Source organism: Myripristis murdjan, chromosome 22, assembly GCF_902150065.1.
Source record: "Myripristis murdjan chromosome 22, fMyrMur1.1, whole genome shotgun sequence".
Classification (NCBI taxonomy): Eukaryota; Metazoa; Chordata; class Actinopteri; order Holocentriformes; family Holocentridae; genus Myripristis; species Myripristis murdjan.
Genome location: NC_044001.1, coordinates 587,998 through 606,699, shown reverse-complemented (window position 1 = coordinate 606,699; position 18,702 = coordinate 587,998). Strand labels below are relative to the sequence as shown.

Sequence of the window (18,702 nt, the reverse complement as noted above, 5' to 3'; positions counted from 1 at the left end):
GTGCAGTGCAAAGGATGCAGAGTGACTCAGTCAGTGCTTAGGGGCTGGGGTGTGTGTGTGTGTGTGTGTGTGTGTGTGTGTGTGTGTGTGTGTGTGTGTGTGCAGAGGGGGTGATGGAGGCCACAGCTCTGGGGAAAAGGGAAGGGGGGAAAACAGTCAGTGACATAGAACAATAAATAAGAAGTATAGAGACATGTGCATGAGAAATTTGGGAAAAAAGATGTGGATTATAATTAAATAGGTGCATTAATCCTATATGTGCATTAATCCTAGTTCTAAAAAAAAACAAAAAAAAAAAAAAAACGTGCATAATCTATTGACATGTGCATCAATCCCACAAAATATTGCAGCAATTAATCCAGAAATTTGGCATTTGTAAAAAAAAAAAAAAAAAAAAAAAAGTCTGTCTATTTACACCATGTACACACAGGGATATTGCACGGCTGAAATGCTTTAAAACATCTGGGGGCACTTCATCACGCATTTCAGACACATAAGTCCATATAACAATTAAGAAAATTAAAAAATAAAAATAAAAACAACAGACAAAAATAATCCTATAATCCTATATCCTATCCTATAACATTATTGCCAGGTTAAATTATTAAATAAACGGTTAAGTGGTGTGCACGTGGGGCGGTATTACTCTTGACCTCCGCTAAGGGGCAGTAAGGACAAACATAGGTACTTCTTCAGCACCGGAAGTGATTTTTGAACGTGAGCCGGAAAAAACAGCGAAGCAGAAACAAACTCTCCGGCGGGCTGAGCTGCAGGTTACACACGGTAAGGAAAAAAAAACATATATACGGAATTATCTGCACAGCTAAATAACTTGATGTGTTTTATAATATAAACATGTGGCCAAAGTTAATATTGTTTAGATGCTTGTTGATGACATTAGCGTTATATTAACGTTATTTGACTGACAGCCTCGATCCCAGCGACGCTTCTATTAAAAACCAGAGAGTTTGACGCCGCTTGGCTTTTTGGAAACCTACATCACAAACCTTGACATAAATTGAATTGTCAGGAGCCTCTCTGTATTTCGGCATGAATCCAGCAGACAAAATATAAGTTATTTCAGTAATTTTAGGACAGTTTTTTTTTTTTTTTTTTTTTGCTTTGCAGTTTACTTAACAGACTTCCACCAAACCGGCCAGGCGGCGGCTGGGCCAGGACCTCCAGCGGAGATTTCCCTGAAAGAAAAGTCTTTTTAGTAGATTATGAATGCCGAATTAAACAGAGCTTTTTGGCTGTTCAGAAACAGCCACTGGTCATTTACGTGGCTCACACTTTTCGCTGATAATGAGAGTCACACGAAAATGCCGGATTTTTTAAATGGAGTCTGGCCTGTGAATTTGTCCGTGCAGGGAAATAACGGCCAATCAGAAGCAGAAATGCTTTATTGATAATTTTATTGGTCAGTTGCAGCTGCTCAGATTCTCGAGAGAAGAATAAATTATAAAAGCTAAAATCTGCGCCTACAGAAAACAGTGGCGTGTAAAGTGGGTGAGGTTCAGCACACCTGTACGGCGCTCAGCCCTAACCTCCGCTCCCCTCCAGGTGTTGCTATGGATCCGTCGGATGTGTGTGTGTTCTCGGTCAGCCCCGCGGCCCGCGTGCTGGCCAGGTGTGTGTCCCGAGGAGCTCTGAGTCAGGTGAGTCAGCTGGGAAACACGCTAACACACAGAGCAAAATCAGCAAAATGAACATAGCCGAACTTTACCTGCTGTGCAAAAAAAAAAAAAAAAAAAAAAAACTTCATGTTTGGTGGAAATGAAATATTGAAATATTGTCATTTCTGAAACACTAAAGTGCTGCTTTATTTTATTTAGATTATAATTAAATGATAACTGTCACTGTGGAGCTCATGTCATATGTTAACCCACACCACTCCACTTCTTTGGAAATCTGAATCAAATAACATGCATTTTATTTTTTATTTATTTTCTAACTGTATTCATTCCCATGTCCCTTTATTTGTTATTCACAACATCAGTGCCAGACTCAGGCTGCTTGAAGGGCAGGGGCCAAACAGGCTCCAGTGTGATGCATCATGTCTGATCAAATTGTCCTAATCAGAGATTAAGATTAACATTGTTGTTGGGTGATCCAGATTAAAAGCAAATCACTGAGAAAATGCACAGGGAAATAATAACCTTTCTAATTTTTACTCACAAACACCTCCAAAGTAAAACACAGAGGCAGCTATTAACATTTGTTTCACACACACACACACACACACACACCTACACACACACACACACACACACACACTCTGACATTTTCACTGCAAGTCATGAAAAATGACATCATTTGAGTAAAGTAAATATTTGTATGATTTTGAAAGTGTTCATTCCACAAATCATTTTAAAGAACAACAAACTGTGAGCTGCTGCTCTGAACGTTCCACTGTGGAACCCTCTGCAGGCTGCCAGCGCTGTGACATCATCAACACTGTGATGTCACACAGAGAGTCATGTGAACCCATTGGTGATGTCATCACATGATGATGTCAGTGATGATGATGATGTCATCAGGCATGGCAGGACTGCATAATGTCCTGACAGGAACGGTGAGTTTCATCCCGCATCTTGAAAAGATTCAGGTCCAACACACACCTTCACTGATCAGAATGCACAGCTGGGAGCTGCTACTCACCTTTAACAGCTGGAGGAGCGCCCTCGGTGGCCTCAGCGCCCTGAGGAGCCGGAGGCCGCCAGACGCCTCCAGGGAGGAGAATATGCCCCTCCACCAAGACAGCGAGGCTGGCAGCCAAAACACCGAGGTACCGCAAGTACCCAGTGACACCCAGGTACCGCGAGTACCCAGTGACACCCAGGTACCGCGAGTACCCAGTGACACCGAGGTACCGCGAGTACCCAGTGACACCCAGGTACCGCGAGTACCCAGTGACACCAAGGTACCGCGAGTACCCAGTGACACCGAGGTACCGCGAGTACCCAGTGACACCCAGGTACCGCGAGTACCCAGTGACACCGAGGTACCGCGAGTACCCGGAGACACCGAGGTACCGCGAGTACCCAGTGACACCGAGGTACCGCGAGTACCCAGTGACACCGAGGTACCGCAAGTACCCAGTGACACCGAGGTACCGCGAGTACCCAGAGACACAGAGGCCGGCCGGCCGATGGCCTGCACGGAGAGGGACATCGAGGTGAGACCCTCCGAACGGGACAGGTCTGTCTCTGAACACAGCAGACAGTTTGAAGTCTGTCAGGAAGAAAGCGGCGCTCTCCACCAAGGAAACAGCGCCCCCTGGCAAGACAGCAACACTGTCAATGAAAAGCCTGATAGACGGCGTCAAGTCAAGGATTTCCAAACCTTCCTGACCAAAGTGGACGCCACCATCCACCAACAGGCTGTAGAGCTCATGGTCTGTCAGGCGGAGAGGGACGCTCTCCACCAGGAGAACGAGGCCCTCTGCCAAGACACCAAGGCTCTCATTAAAGAGACTGACAGACTGCGGCAAGTCAAGGACTTCCAGGCCAACAAGCTAGCGGCCTTTGAGGAAGAGAACAAAATCCTCCTCAAAAAAGTGGAGGAGTTCAACTCCCAAACCAAAAACCTGGACTCCACCATCCACGAACAGGCTGCAAGGCTCAAGGTCTGTCAGGAGGAAAAGGATGTACTTGTCCAAGAGAAGAAGACACTTCAAGTGCACTTGGATGAGCAAGCTGGAGAGCTGAAGGCCTACAAGGAGCTCAACAAGACCCTGATTCAAAAAGTTGAGGAGAACAATTTGATAACCTCAGAATTGGACGGGACAGTCTCTGAGTGCGCCAACAAGCTCAACATCTGTCAGGCGGAAAAGAACGCTCTCCAGCGAGAGAATGCGACTCTCTGCCGCGACCTTGAAAAACTCAAAGTCCAAACTGTGGAACAGACTGGTGAGCTGATGATCTGCCAGCAGGAAAACAAGGTTCTTTTTACACAAAAGTGGGAAAACATCAGAAAGGCCACAGAACTGCAGAGGACTGTCGCTGAGCTGAACACAGAGCTCAGAGGCTGTCAGGCGGAGAGGGACGCCCTTTGCAAACAGAGCGTGGCCCTCCAGGAAAACAACAAAAAACTGGAGGTTATCATCTGCAAATGTGCAGCCATGCTGACGGCATGCGAGGATGAAAATAAAGACTTATTTCAAAGAAACGAGGACTTAAGTTTCATCAACGCAGAGCTGAACAGGACCATCACCGAGCACATGGCAAAATCAAGGCAGGCAGAAAAGGACGCCCTCGGCTGAGACACTGAGGAGCTGCAAGGCTGCCGGGACGAGCCCGCTGGAGAGCTGACGTCCCGCGACGAGGAGGACAAGGTCCTGCCCACAAAAATAACAACTTGTTCTTAATGACCTGCCTGGTTAAATAAAGGTTAAATTAAAAAAAAAAAAAAAAAAATCCTCCCCGACTCCATCTCTCTCTCTCTCTCTGTCTCTCTCTCTCTTTCCATTGCAAATATTAATAACGATATTTTTTAAAATACATCAGCCTCCATCTAACTGACTATTTCTCATTGCATCATTTTAATTCTCCACCTTGTTTTAGTGATTTTACTGGATTTTACCTGCTCACCTGGCTCACCTTTCAGAAAACTGTTATTGTGTGTGCAAATCACAGTGGGTGTGTGTTGTGCCTGACTCATTAACTTTGCCATTTTAAACAATTAAACTTCAATATATATAGATATAGATATATAGATAGATGTAGTTATATAGACGCACGCGCACACACACGAATGCATTCACACACACACACACACACACACACACACACAAATACAATACTGTAGATATGAAATTAATACACACATATAGAAATGCTTGTGAAAATATTAGATAATATGAATATTGTCATAATGAAATCCATTTTATTTATTTACTTATTTACATATTAATTACTTATTATTATTTGTATTATTTTATGTATATCATCACTCACTGTTTTGTTACCTGTCTGTCCAAAAATGCTTTGGCAATATTGTATATAATACAGTCATATATAGTCATATATAGATGTAGATATAGATCCAGCAGCATGGCTGCATCAGACCGGGTGAGCTCACTGCGGCGTGGCCTCTCTGCAGGAGGCCGTGGACTCGGCGTGCCGGCAGAGCCGCTGCGTCTCCTGGGAGCTGCAGGAGGCCGAGGAGCAGATGGGGCTGAGGAGGCGACTGGACCAGGTAGGACACAGCGCCCCCGCCTGTCTGATACCCTTTATTAATAACTGAGGATACTGATAACCGATATGGAGGGCTGATATTCATGTGCGGTCAGTTTGAAAATCACAGTGTCAAAAGTTGGTTTTAGAAAATGAAAGAAGACAATTAGCAAAATAAAATAAAATAATGAAATTTTTTTAAAAATGACAAAAATACATTACTAACTATGCAGATGATGAATGAGAAAAAACAGAAAATTATGTTTTACAAAATAAATAAATAAATAAAAGAACATGTCTGAATGCAGCCTCAGGCCTCCTCATTTTACTGAGGACCCCTCCGGGTCCCCGGACCCCACCTTGAAAACTATTAAATAAATCAGTTAGTCAATCAACAAAAAATTAATCAATCAGAAGTTTGATAATGGGATGAATACTTTGAGATAGGGCTGCATGATATGGGCCAAATGTAATACCTGTATAATATTTGAAATGTTGCGTGAAGTGACAGAGAAAATTAAGCTTCTTAAAAAAAACAACAGAATAAAAGCAAAACATAATTCCCGTAATCAGTTTAATAGATTGACATATGTACTTTATTGATCCCAAATTGGTAAAGTGTTGTGACGCAGGAATGACAGCAGAGCTACACCAAAGCTGATATAAATATATATATATATATATATATATATATATCTTTACAAAAATTACTAAATACAAGTAAGTACAATATGAAAGGGAATCAGTACAAAAAATATAAGGAAAAAAAGAAGAGCCTGTGCATTAGCCTGTAAGAGCTTTCTTGCAGTGCAGTTTTAATGCAGTGACTTCACAAAAATACGTTATTCATCAGAACAGATCAATCAGTGTCTCAGACGAGGCCGATCAAATTAATAATTTTTTTTTGGCTGCTTGTCAGACTGAGGATGTTTGATGACATCACTTTAGTCACGTCCAATCAGACTTTGGATTGAGTTTTACACTTTACATCAATAAAAACCCCGATAAATGGACGGACTAACGAACCGAGACGACGGTAACCTGAGCCGCTTTCTCTCTCGTCTGTTCAGCTGCAGCTTCAGCTGGAGCTCCTGAAGGCCGAGCAGGAGAACGCAGACGTCACACACACCTTCCACCTCAGTAAGCCACTGTGTGTGTGTGTGTGTGTGTGTGTCTCTGTGTGTGTGTGTTCTGTCTGTGAGTTTCTGATCTGTTCTGTTCATTTTAATTCGTTAAGGTCAGCACACACATTGGAAAAAAAACCTGGCCATTCTCTTATGCTGAAAAAGTTTGATTATTTTTATAAAACATTCTCATTTTCAACTTTCAAGATATTTAATAATTTGTCCCCTTTTTTTAAAAAAAACCCTCTGTAGTTCCCCTGGATGGTGCGTGCGGATTATTTTGTTCTGTTGTCTGTATTTTATGTAGTTCATTGTGTTATATATTAATTTAACTTAATTAAGTCAGATTAAGACAGTTGCTGTTCTGATATGTTCTTTTTGTTCTGTTTCTGGACTCTCTGCCCCCCTGCAGGTGGAAGGTTCCAGGTGCTGCAGGACGTGTCCCGTCACCTGCAGCAGGTGCTGCAGCAGCACAGCAGCCTGAGCCAGAGACTGATGAGGCCGCTGGCCCGCAGCAGCCTGCCGGTGCAGGCCCAGCTGCACAGGTCCGCTCTAACACACCTACATCTATACTGACTCACTGTCTACATCATCTACATCTATACTGACTCACTGTCTGTATCACCTACATCTAGACTGACTCACTGTCTACATCATCTACATCTATACTGACTCACTGTCTACATCATCTACATCTATACTGACTCACTGTCTACATCATCTACATCTATACTGACTCACTGTCTGTATCACCTACATCTAGACTGACTCACTGTCTGTATCACCTGCATCTATACTGACTCACTGTCTGTATTATCTAACTCTATACTGACTCACTGTCTGTATCACCTTCATCTATACTGACTCACTGTCTACATCATCTACATCTATATCAGTGGTTCTCAAATGGCGCTTTTCCACGAGCACCTACTCAGCTCGACTCGGTTTTGGTGGTTTTCCATTACAGTTGAGTTCCACCTCGCCGTGGGTGGAGTCGTCATAGCAACGTGGCCCCGCCCCCAAGCACAGAAAAGTCTCCACCTCTTCATGTGACCACGGTGCCGGTTTGCTCGCCGTTTACGGCACATTTCAGCTCGACTCAGCTCGACTGGAACCCCGGCCGAGTCGGTACTGAAATAGTACCTGGTACCAGGTACCACCACCTGATGGAAAAGCTTACAAACTGAGTCGAGCCGAGTAGGTGATCATGGAAAAGTGCCAAAACTGTTTTCAGTTTCTCTCTGAAATATATTTGTGTTGTTTATGTAGTTGTTTATTTGTTGTTTGCTGACCAGAGGCCTGTATCACAAAGTGGGATTCAGGCGTTAGCGAGATAACTTCAGGCTCCACTCCGGAAACCTGTCCTGGACCTGTCCTGAAAGCTAGCCTGCCCCGCAGCAGGCTATATGAGCCTGCTACATAGCTACATAGCTTTATGTAGGATTGAATCCTACATAAAGCTCCGCCCCCTGGCCAATCAGCTGTTTGCCAAAATGTGGCCTGCCCAATCATTGAGGATCCCATTGACCAATGAGTCCAAATGAGGAGAGCGTTACGGCGTGGGGAATAATTTGCCCCCAAAAAACATTTAGAGCTAATTAATTGTGCCATTTTAAATGTCCCTAAAATGTTGTGAACGCCTCTAAAACTGGTTAGTTGTTTATTTGTTGTTGTTGTTGTTGTTGTTTGTTTACCAGGTGCATGGTGCAGGTTATGTTGTTTATTTGTTGTTGTTGTTGTTGTTTGTTGAGCAGGTGCGTGGTGCAGGTTATGTTGTTTATTTGTTGTTGTTGTTGTTGTTGTTTGTTTACCAGGTGCATGGTGCAGGTTATGTTGTTTATTTGTTGTTGTTGTTGTTGTTTGTTTACCAGGTGCGTGGTGCAGGTCGTGTTGTTTATTTGTTGTTGTTGTTGTTGTTGTTTGTTTACCAGGTGCATGGTGCAGGTTATGTTGTTTATTTGTTGTTGTTGTTGTTGTTTGTTTACCAGGTGCGTGGTGCAGGTCGTGAAGATGCAGCTGGACTTCATCAGGAACCTGGAGGAGAACCTGAGCACCGTGCAGAGCCGCGCCTCCTGCAGCGACGCCGCCTCTCAGCTGGTAGGTCAACTTCAGCTGTCAATCAAAACGCCTCATAATGACCCGCAGGGGGCGGGGCTAGTCTCTTTTAATTAAAATCATCATGTGAATTAAACCCTAATTAACACAGCGAGGTCAGTGTTTATCACACTGGACATGCTGACACTGTCTTCTTCAATCTGTCTCTCTCTCTCTGCTTGTCTCTCTCTCTCTCTCTCTCTCTCTCTCTCTCTCTCTCTCTCTGTCTCTCTCTCTCTCTCTCTCTCTCTGCCTGTCTCTCTCTCTGCCTGTCTCTCTCTCAGAGCTCCTCTGTGGTGCGGCTGCTGGCTCAGGTCGTGGAGGTACAGAATCTGTCCAATCAGATTCTTCGCTGGAAGGAAGTGAGCGGCAGCGTGCTGACGGAAAGCTCCGCCTCCTCGGAGCAGACAGGAAGTCGTCTGATTGGACAGAGTCAGAGCGGTGCGGGCGTCTGAGGTGGCGAGCGCCAGACGGCCTCTGACAGAATAAATGTGTTCTATAACACACTGATAAGACCAGTGACAGAGAGGGGATGGGACCAGAGAAACATCTGAAACATTAGAGATGGAAAAAAATCATCTTTATGTTTTTATTGCGGTGAAATATTTCCTGTTTGTTATTTTTATATCATTACACGACACCTTATTTTGATGGAGGCCCTCACTTCCTGTTCCCGAGCCTTCCAAACGGCTCCCACGTCACATGACAGACTGGTCTGCGGCTGATTGGCCGGCGAGGAATGTTGAGGCCCCGCCCCCTCCGCTGCTCCGCCCTGTCACAGAGAATCAGCAAAGACTTCAGTTCCCAGCATGCCTTTCAACGTCCTGCAGGAAACCGCTCATCTCCTCTTTCTGTTTGTTTGTTGGAGTGAAAGTCTTTCAGTTTAAATAAAGTTTTCTTTCTCATAAATTTGTGAGTTTTTCCTCATAATTTACCACTTTAATCGCTGAAATTTCAAAGGTTTCTTCTTGGAGTATCAACGCAGCTCTAACCCACTGACCCGGCTCTAATTTTTTACCCTAAATTTTTTTTTCAGCCTGTAAACAACATATAAATAAATGTGTTAACAGCATTAAATATGAGCATTTACCCACTTTCTTGATTTGATTTTGAATCCTGAGCAGCAATCTGTGAACATTTCGTTGAAAAAAATCTGATAACTGGTTTCCCTAACCGAGGAGGAGCCCTGCCGGCCGCAGTTTTTCAGAAATGATTCTGTGTCGTATGAAACGTCACATGAACATGTTAACCTGTGTGGCAAAACCCAGCAGGAAGCAGCTGTTCGATCTGTGCTTTTCAAAAAGATCCAAATCAGATTACAGATTACGGCGTTTCCTCAAGCTGAAGCAGCAGCTGTGGCTTTTAAAACGCCTGTCTCACCTGTCACCCTGGAGACGGAGCTGCGACGTGATTGGCTCGGGCTCACCTGTCCGTCCTCAGCCTCGGCAGGAAGTGACATCACAGCTGTACACAGGAAGCAGCACATTTCCTTGTTTATACATTTCAGGGAAACGTTATGACGATCTGTCTGTCCCTGAGCTTCAGCGTGTCGACTCTCTGATCTCAAATTCTGAAATTAAGTTTAAATCCTTTTTTATCAAACTATTTCAACGTGCACCACTGATATTTTTTGTTTCCTATGTTTCCTCCTATGTACCTGTAAGGGGACGCGTACCTCTGTTTGAGAACCACTTTTCTACTGAGTTTAGTAAGTGCTCAGCGCTGCCCCCCGGTGGACAAAACGCTGCACTGTACTCTGTTTTTCAGCTTTAACTCTTTGCTCTGACCTCTGTATCGCCGACTCAGCAGCTCTGCCAGCAGCGGGGTGTTGTCGCGGATGCGGTTGCCTGGATACGGTGGGCTCCGCCCCTTCCTGCCCAGCAGCCGGTCCAGCAGCAGCAGTTTGAGCGTCACGATGCCGCGGTCGCACAGCCGCTGCAGCTGCAGGTCAGAGCGCCTCGGGTCAGGAAACACGTTTGACACGATCACTTTTTATTTCTAATTACATTCTGGACGACGTTCTGAAAGACGAGCGATTCATCTCAGTCCTTTAACATTTTACAAAATAAATGCACATAAATTTAAAAAAGTAATTAAAAAAAAGTCCCATATTTTTCCCACAATGTGTTTATACTTCCATTTTACATTTGTTTACCACCTTTACCTATTTTTAAAATCTTTCTTTTAATATTCACACATTTTTAATTCCCTGTTCTAAGCCCTGTCTAACTTTCCCTTCTGTCCTGCACCATAAAACCAGGCAGTAACTGAAAAGCAGGCAGCAAAAAACAGGTCAGCAAGATCTATGAAAGACGGAGTTGAAACAAATTAAGATACAGAAACAGTAAAATATGTAGAACCAAATAAGAAATAAAAACAATAAAATATGTAGCAGAGCAGAATAAAATAACAATACAGGAAGTGTGGCAGTTAAAATTCAGTGTTGATTAAATCAGTTTTCAGTCGTGGTTCATGTCAAACTGCAGCTCCTCCGGCCTCGGGGAGGAACCTGTTAAAAACGTCTTCGCTGACGATCCTCTTGTTTATGTGACAGTTTGTGTTTTAAAAAGCAGCAGCAGAGGATCTGAGAGGCTGTGAGGGATTAGAAAAGCACAGAGCATCACTGACTCCGTTTACCTGCACACCATATTCTGATTCAGGTCAGTATTCCGGTTAAGGTCATATTCAGAAAAAGCTGTTTATTTGCGCTGCAGCAGCTGGAATATTCTGTTTACATGTTACTCGGCATGTTCCCGTGTTTCGGTGTATTCCACGCTCTTATGTAATGCAACACTCAACCTGCGGGGGGCAGCAATACACGTATAGGTGTCTGGTCTGCTGGGAAAAAAAAGAAGAAGAAGAATTTCTGCGTTTTCTCCCATTGATATTCTCCATGATATTTTCAGTCTCTGATCAGCTGAAGGCAGACTGCAGTCTCCTGGCTCTTGCTGCTGTTCGCCATGCCATTCTCCCTGCTTGCAGTAACCATAGTAACAAAGACGCCCCAGGATTCCTTGTGAATCGAGCATGCACAGATGTACCTGAATATTCTGGTACGGGGCGTTTTCAGATTAAGGCGTTTACACGGCACAATATTCCGGTGAGAACAGGCACATGCCAGGGCTCTGATTCAGAATATTCTCCAACCACAATATGATCTTAATCGGGTTCGGTGTGTTTACATGACTCGTGCCCAACCGGAATATTGAGGATATTCCTCCTCCTATAATACAGGAATATGGTGTGCATGTAAACGTGGTCAGTGATGCAGGCCGGAGCCAAAACCATGAAGATCCTGGAAACCAGCAGCAGCTTAAAGTTTGAACTGAGTCGTGACAGACGCAGGGAGGCGCTGCAGCTCAGCTCAGCCTGGACTCGGCTTCTGGGTCAAAGTCCGGCAGCAGAATCTGAATTAACTGAATGAATGTGTTAGGAAAGAGCTTTAAACGTAAGGCTGCAAATGAAGCTGTGCTGGTCAGACGTACCTGTGTGTGCAGGAGGCTGCGCTGCGTCGGGCTGCAGCCGCAGAGCCGCAGCAGCTCCTGCAGCCGTCTGCACCAAACAGGAAACAGGAAACAGGCTTTAACCCCTCAACTCTCCGCTTCCCTTCAATCCTCACAACCCTCTTAAACAGACTTCTCTCAAAAACACATGAAAAAATGATCAGCAATTTAGCAGAACCTCACTGCGGCATTAGCAAGAAAACGTCAGTGAGAGCCCTGGTGCACCGTCGCAGGAAAATGACCAGCAGCCGATTTTAGATCAAAGCAACACAAACAACCAAAGAGCAGAAACTTAGAAGAGAAAAAAAACTCCTATTTTATGGCAAATTATTGGCAGCAGTTACTTCAAATTTACTCTCATATTTCAAATTCATCTCTACAAAACACACGCATGAATGAATAATAATATCGCAGTAATTTCATACATTTTTTGTTTTTTTATTGTCATTTTTACTCACCTGGGTACACATCAGCTTATGGACTGAATAATGGACGGGATTAAAATAAAAGGCCCCTACAGGTACAGTGTAGAACATAACACAGAAACTATGTTTGTGTGTGTGTGTGTGTGTGTGTGTGTGTGTGTGTGAGAGAGACCTGTGCACCAGTGGGTGGGGCTCCACAGCGAGCCGTGGCAGCAGGACGTCCTGCAGCTCGGCGGCGGCGTGGCGCTGCAGCAGCTGCACGGCGGCCAGACGCACCGCCGCCTCGCCGTCCCGCTGCAGGCAGGACAGCAGCCCCTCCTGCACGTCCCGGGACACAGGACCCAACGCCTCCACAGCTGCAACACACACACACACACTATTCAACACCTTCTTTGTTTTGTAAGTGAGTTTCAGTGTGGAAAGTCCGTGTCTGGGTGGATTACCCTCAAACACAACGTCTGCACGTCCTGGACCCTCAACCTGACCCCAGAAAAGATACTGTGGAACATGCACAGGTAAAAACTAGCAGAGAAAATTACCACAAAATGACCAGAAATAAATAATGAATGAATGAATAAATTGTAAAACCCCTTGAAATAAGAAAAAAAATTACAAGAAATCCATGTTTATAATAATAAAATATTATTATTATACACTTCAGAAAAATTAGCTAAAAATTACCAAAAAAAAAATACCAGAAACTTTGCAAGAAAATCTTTGAATTATCTGTCTGCCTGTCTATGTTGTTGATGCTGTTGTTGTTGTTGTTGTTGTTGATGTTGTTGTTGTTGATGTTGATGTTGTTGTTGTTGATGTTGTTGTTGCCCAGGTCAGGTGTGTGTGTCGGTACCTGTCACGGCAGCCAGGCGGACCGTCCCGGCTGGGTCGTCCTGCATCAGCTGCAGCAGCCGGGCAGTGACCTGAAACCAAACACACACACACCTCAGTCTGAAACCAAACACACACCTCAGTCTGAAACCAAACACACACACACCTCAGTCTGAAACCAAACACACACCTCAGTCTGAAACCAAACAGGTCCCGGGACCTCGTGGGGGCTGAGATGTGATAATGTTTGGAAACCTCCTGGGGTAAATATATCATTGTTTTATTGTTGTTGTTGTTTTTTTATTGTTCATTCTTCATTACAAATAGAGATTTTGAGATGTTTTAAATGTATTTTTGATGTTGTTCTGTTTTCTGTTCCTCCTGCCCGTCCTGACAGCCTCAGTGTCGGCAGCCAAAGAGTTAAACTGCCTGAACTCTGAGATTAAAGCAGAGAGAAGAAAATGTTCAGATGATCGTCACACACTTTCTGCATCCTAACAGCCTCTAGTTAAATTAAACTGAGGGGCCCCTGGAGGCCTCCCGGGGCCCCAGGAGGCCCCTCAGGGACTGTAAACTCTAATGATGCAGCTCTTCAGATGTTTTGCGTGGAAAAACTTCCTCCTTACAGCAAACAGCTGAGAGCAGGAACAAGGAGAACATTTCACTGTGAAACGTACAACAACATTCCACCTGTCTGTCTCTCTGTCTGTCTCTCTGTCTGTCTCTCTGTCTGTCTCTCTCTCTCTCTCTCTCTCTCCCTCCCTCACCTGGTCGTCCTCCAGCGGCAGCGTGGCGGTGATGATGCAGGCTTGCTTTCGGATGGAGACGTACTTGTCCTCGAGGCAGGTGAGGAGCGGCGGCAGCAGCCTCGGCGTCATGATCTGCAGGTGGCTGATCAGACGCAGAGCCTCCGCCCTGCACCTGAACGCCCCGCTCACCAGCTTCAGCCTGCAGCCAATCAGAGAGAGCGCACAGGATGACTGACAGCCGCACACAGACGTTATAGAGCTGGAGGCTCCACAAGAAAAATGTTTCCTCTCATTCCCACCTCCTATACAGACACTTCAGAAAATCCCTGAGTAAAGATTTATTCATGATTTAATTAGATTGGTCTGTCTGTGTGTGACCATCCAATCATGTTCCAGCGGTGTGGTTCCAAACTGACCGCAATGCCAGCAAAACGAGCGGCGGGACACAGAATAACCAGCAGTGACAGCGACGATGCTAAAACTCACAGCATCGCTTTGGATTGAAACCACACTTGAGTACTGCATGGAGTACGTGAGATTTTTAAAAAATGTTAATTTAAAAATATCAGTCATGCATAATTTCTGAAATAATTAGCCTATTCTATAATCAGGTCAATAAGAATAGAAGTGTAAGTTTGATAAATCACATGTTCTCTTCAGTTCTCCCTCTGGGTTCCGAGACCAAACAAATCCAGAAAGTGGATCAGTGGTTGAAGCTGGAAACAAGGAGGAAGAAGAGAAGAAGAAGCAGAAACACAAACAAGAGAATCTGCTCAGCATCAGGTTGTTGGTTCACCCTGATGGAGCTGGACTGACCCTCTGACCACAGGAGGCTCAACTGGTCAGGACCAACTGGACTGACCCTCTGACCACAGGAGGCTCAACTGGTCAGGACCAACTGGACCGACCCTCTGACCACAGGAGGCTCAACTGGTCAGGACCAACTGGGCTGGAGAATATTTCAGAGGGGAAACTTTACTGAAAACAGTTGGAGAACCACTGGAGCCTGCAGGGAACGTCCTACAGCAACGAAATGAACTATCTTACTCCTCAGTCTCTGGCTGTGTCCCAGTTCAGGGTCTGCATCCTTCGAAGTTGGCATTTGAAGGCCAGTTACGTCACAACACTGCGAGAAGGCCTGTCCCAATTCATCCAAAGTCGAAGGATCCTTCAAATGCGTCCTCCTTTTCAGCCGTTGGTAGCTGATTCGGATGATGCACCGCCACTATCCTTCTCAGGCTCCCGTATCCCAAGATACTTTGCGTGCTGTTGCTCAGTCTTAAAAAGTTAACTGAAGTGGCTACGGCGGCATCTAAATTCAGATTTCACTCTTATAAAATATTCGTTTTTTACTCATTTGAACATCCAACGCCATACATGTTAAACCAAAACCCCTTTCTTTACTGTTCTGTCTTGTCTGACGGAAAGAAACGTGATCTTTCTGTCTCCGGAGTTTGTTGTCATGGGAACGGCGGTTACCTGACCAGGAAATATTCCGAAGGCTAGACCGTCCCATTTGGTTGACGGGGAGGACGCTTCGTCCGAAGTCCAGGTCTTTGAAGGATGCAGACCCTGAATTGGGACACAGCTTCTCTGTCTGTCTGTCTGTCTGTCCTGTCTGTCTGCCTGTTGTGCTGGTCCTGTCGTCTCTCTGTACCTCAGCTCGTTGTGAAGGTTTCGTCCGTCTCCCAGCCTTGCCAGCGCCCGGGCGGCGGCGTGGCGAACCGCAGGGCTCCAGTCAGTCCACATCAGGTGGATCAGCTTGTTCACCACGTCCTGTTTCACACAATAATCAAAATAGTGAAAATAATAACTTGATAATGAGAAGTTGCTTTGAGAGGCAGCGGGTGCAGGTTTTCCTGGCGGGACGTCCTGGCCTCACCTTGCTGGAGCGTCCTGGCAGGTGGGACACGGCTGCACACGCCACCAGCCTCGCTCTGCTGTCGGTGCTGTTCAGCCGCTCGGCCAGCAGGGAGCGCACCAGAGCCTGCAGGACAGAGCGGAGGGGCAGTCAGTTTGAGTCACGCTCCAGCAGCAAAAAGAAAAAAAAATGACCACAGCAGGTAGAAGTTAGTTAGTTAGTTAAATTAGCAGCATAAATATAAAAAATTGAAAAAACTTAGAAGAAAATAACAAAAAAATAGCATTAACAATTAAAAAGTTACAAGAAAATTGTAAAAACAAAATGTAAAAATTGACAAGAAAACTGCATTTCTAATTGTTAATATATTTTATAATTATTTAATATATGACATTTAAAATATTAAAATTGAGAAAGGTCTGATCAGTGATGCTGGAGCAGCTTCCTTGTGTTTTAATGTTTGTGAAAGCATGAGCCTTTCACAAACAGTTAAATGAAGCTGTTCTTCATTTTGCTTGGCCCTTCCTGAAAGACCCAAAGACCCCCCCACCCCCCACCCCCCATAGTCCACACAATCAGATGTACAGCCTGTCAGCCAGTAAACCAGCCGAGCAGGCAGCTCTTACCGTCCGGCTGCTGATGAAGGCCAGCAGCGAAAGGGCCTGCTGGGCGTTGGGAGGAAGTCCCTGGGTGACGGGGGAGCTGTCCCGAGTGACAGGGGAGCCGTCCTGGGTCTGGTCTGGTGGGTGATCCAGGGTACTGGAGGGGTCCTGGGTGTTGGAGGCGTGGTCCCAGGTGTCGGCAGGAAGGTCACGGTGGAGGAAGAGTTGGGTGAGGAGTCTCTGGATCACCAACATGCTGCGGTCTCCGTTCAGGGCTAAACACTGAGCAGCTACCCAGCTGTCATGACCCACACCTGCAACATCTGCAACAGCATCAGCCGGCAGATAGCATGAATGTCTCCTACAGACAGGTCAGTGCCATGTAGCACAGGTTAGTACCATGGAAGACATGTTAGTACCATGGAAGACATGTTAGTACCTCGGAGGACAGGTTAGTACCTCGGAGGACAGGTGAGTACCTTGCAGGACGGTGTTAAGGAGGATCTCTGTGGCTCGGATATTTGGGAAGCCCATGACGTAGTGGCATACAGCGGCCGCCAGCTGGACTCGACTCATGCGATCATCCAGAGCTGAGGACAGGAGGGCCTGCAGCTCCTGAGGCATCGCCTCAACCAATACAGAACCATGACCTGAGGAGAGAGAGAACATTAATGGTATTGTGAAGGAAACACCACCACAGCATAATAAGGTCCTCATTTTTAACTGAGGTCCTCATCCATTTCAACCTACAGCTGAAGGTAAGTGCAAGATGACCTCACTGTATATACTCTGTGTGACCTCACAGAGAAGAAATACCTCCAGTGAGTTGGAAGCCACTCACCTGGCTGTGGTCCGGGTCGCCCCCTGGGCCTGGTGAGGGCTCTGGAGGCGCAGGTGCCGATGGCTCTTATCCTCACCTGGTAGTCCAGGCTGCTCAGGTCTCTCCTCAGACGCTCTGTGCTGACGCTCTGCCTGGGAGTCTCTGAAACACAAAGCGGCAGTGTGAGATGCTGTTGTAGCGTCTGTTGAAACCAGCTGCTAATGAACCTTTATGCTAAATACGTCAGCTTGTTGATCAGTTGTGCCTATAATTTGGTTTGGCTTCTGCTCTGGGACTCTGCTGGATGAGAGGAGACGGGACCAAATGAGGTGATGGCAAAATGTGCATTTTTTCCATTCAGCTTACATTATTGTGATTTTTGTGGCTTTATTTGATGCGACGGTGGTTGGAGACATGTTTGGTGTCATTAACCGCTGGCTGCATTCCACAAATGAGAAAAGGATGTTTGGCAAGGCTCACAGAAGTGTGTTAGACATGAACCCACCTCTGATAGCTCCATGTTCATTTTTTGTTGAACTCTGCTTCGTTTCAGGATCAGAATAATGTCTTAAAAATGCACTTTAATAAAAAAAAAAAGAAAAAAAAAAAGAGCTGAATTAGTTAAAATAAATGAATGTGAAAGTCTTTACAGTATTGGATTCTGATTGGCTGGCAGAAGCTCTCCTAATCAGAGACTGAATCACAGCGTGTGTTTACAAAAACTTCTGCAGAATCCTGGTGGTTTGAGCCCAGAATCACAACATTCTTATCAGCATCTGGACTTTGAAAAGACAGTGCTCATAATTTTCTCAGAAATTTGTGAGTTTTTTTCTCATAAATTTGCCACTTTAATCTTTTTCCCGAACACTGTTGTCCAACTGATAAAAAAAACAGTGAAATCTCGTGTTCAGGGGCGTGGGGTAACGGTAAAGACAGGAGAAGGACTCTGATTTTTCAAATTTCCATCTGGGAGAAGAAAACTACCAACCCTAAACTAGCAGTTAGCCTGCCTGACACTAGATGGTGCTGAACATAAAATAATTTGATCAAAAATGTCAGATTTTTCAGACCATCCTGTTTAACTGGATGTCTTTGAACGTTACATTACAACTGAGGAATGATCAAACCAGGAAGTGGCTGCTGTCGTCACCTCAGGTGAGGTGCACCTGCAGGGCGGAGGCTTTCCTGTTCAGATGCTGCACACTCACCTGATTGGACGGATTTCTGTCATTCATTAGTGAGGAGGCCAATCAGGGCAAAGTGTTTACCTGTTTGTTGGCCGGAGTGAAAACCTGCAGACTGACGGGACGTTTTTGGACCAAAACACTCACTGATCATCCAGACGCTCCGCCACTCCTCCACAGCGTAGCGCAGGAGTCTGAGGCCAGGCTCGGGGGTGTGGTCAGGCTCGGGGGTGTGGTCAGGCTTGTGGGTGTGGTCGGGCTCGTGGGCGTGGTCCGGAGGGGTATAACTATAAATTTAAATTGCAACCAATAAAACCTTCACAAATCTTTAAACG

General features: G+C 45.3%; 1 protein-coding gene across 2 annotated transcripts; it reads left to right on the top strand.

Moving 5' to 3' along the window:
* Positions 1-632: 632 nt before the first annotated feature.
* Positions 633-9,304, top strand: haus2 (HAUS augmin like complex subunit 2). 2 transcript variants are annotated; one of them, XM_030044264.1, is made up of 7 exons: positions 633-783; positions 1,564-1,658; positions 5,104-5,199; positions 6,248-6,317; positions 6,714-6,846; positions 8,290-8,398; positions 8,680-9,304. In XM_030044264.1, exons 2-7 carry the CDS (start codon positions 1,572-1,574, stop codon positions 8,848-8,850), a joined length of 666 nt encoding a protein of 221 aa, XP_029900124.1. In that variant the 5' UTR covers positions 633-783; positions 1,564-1,571; the 3' UTR covers positions 8,851-9,304. The 2 variants fall into 2 exon arrangements, with proteins under 2 accessions (XP_029900124.1, XP_029900125.1); XM_030044265.1 differs by having other exon boundaries at positions 641-783; positions 1,488-1,658.
* Positions 9,305-18,702: the final 9,398 nt, after the last annotated feature.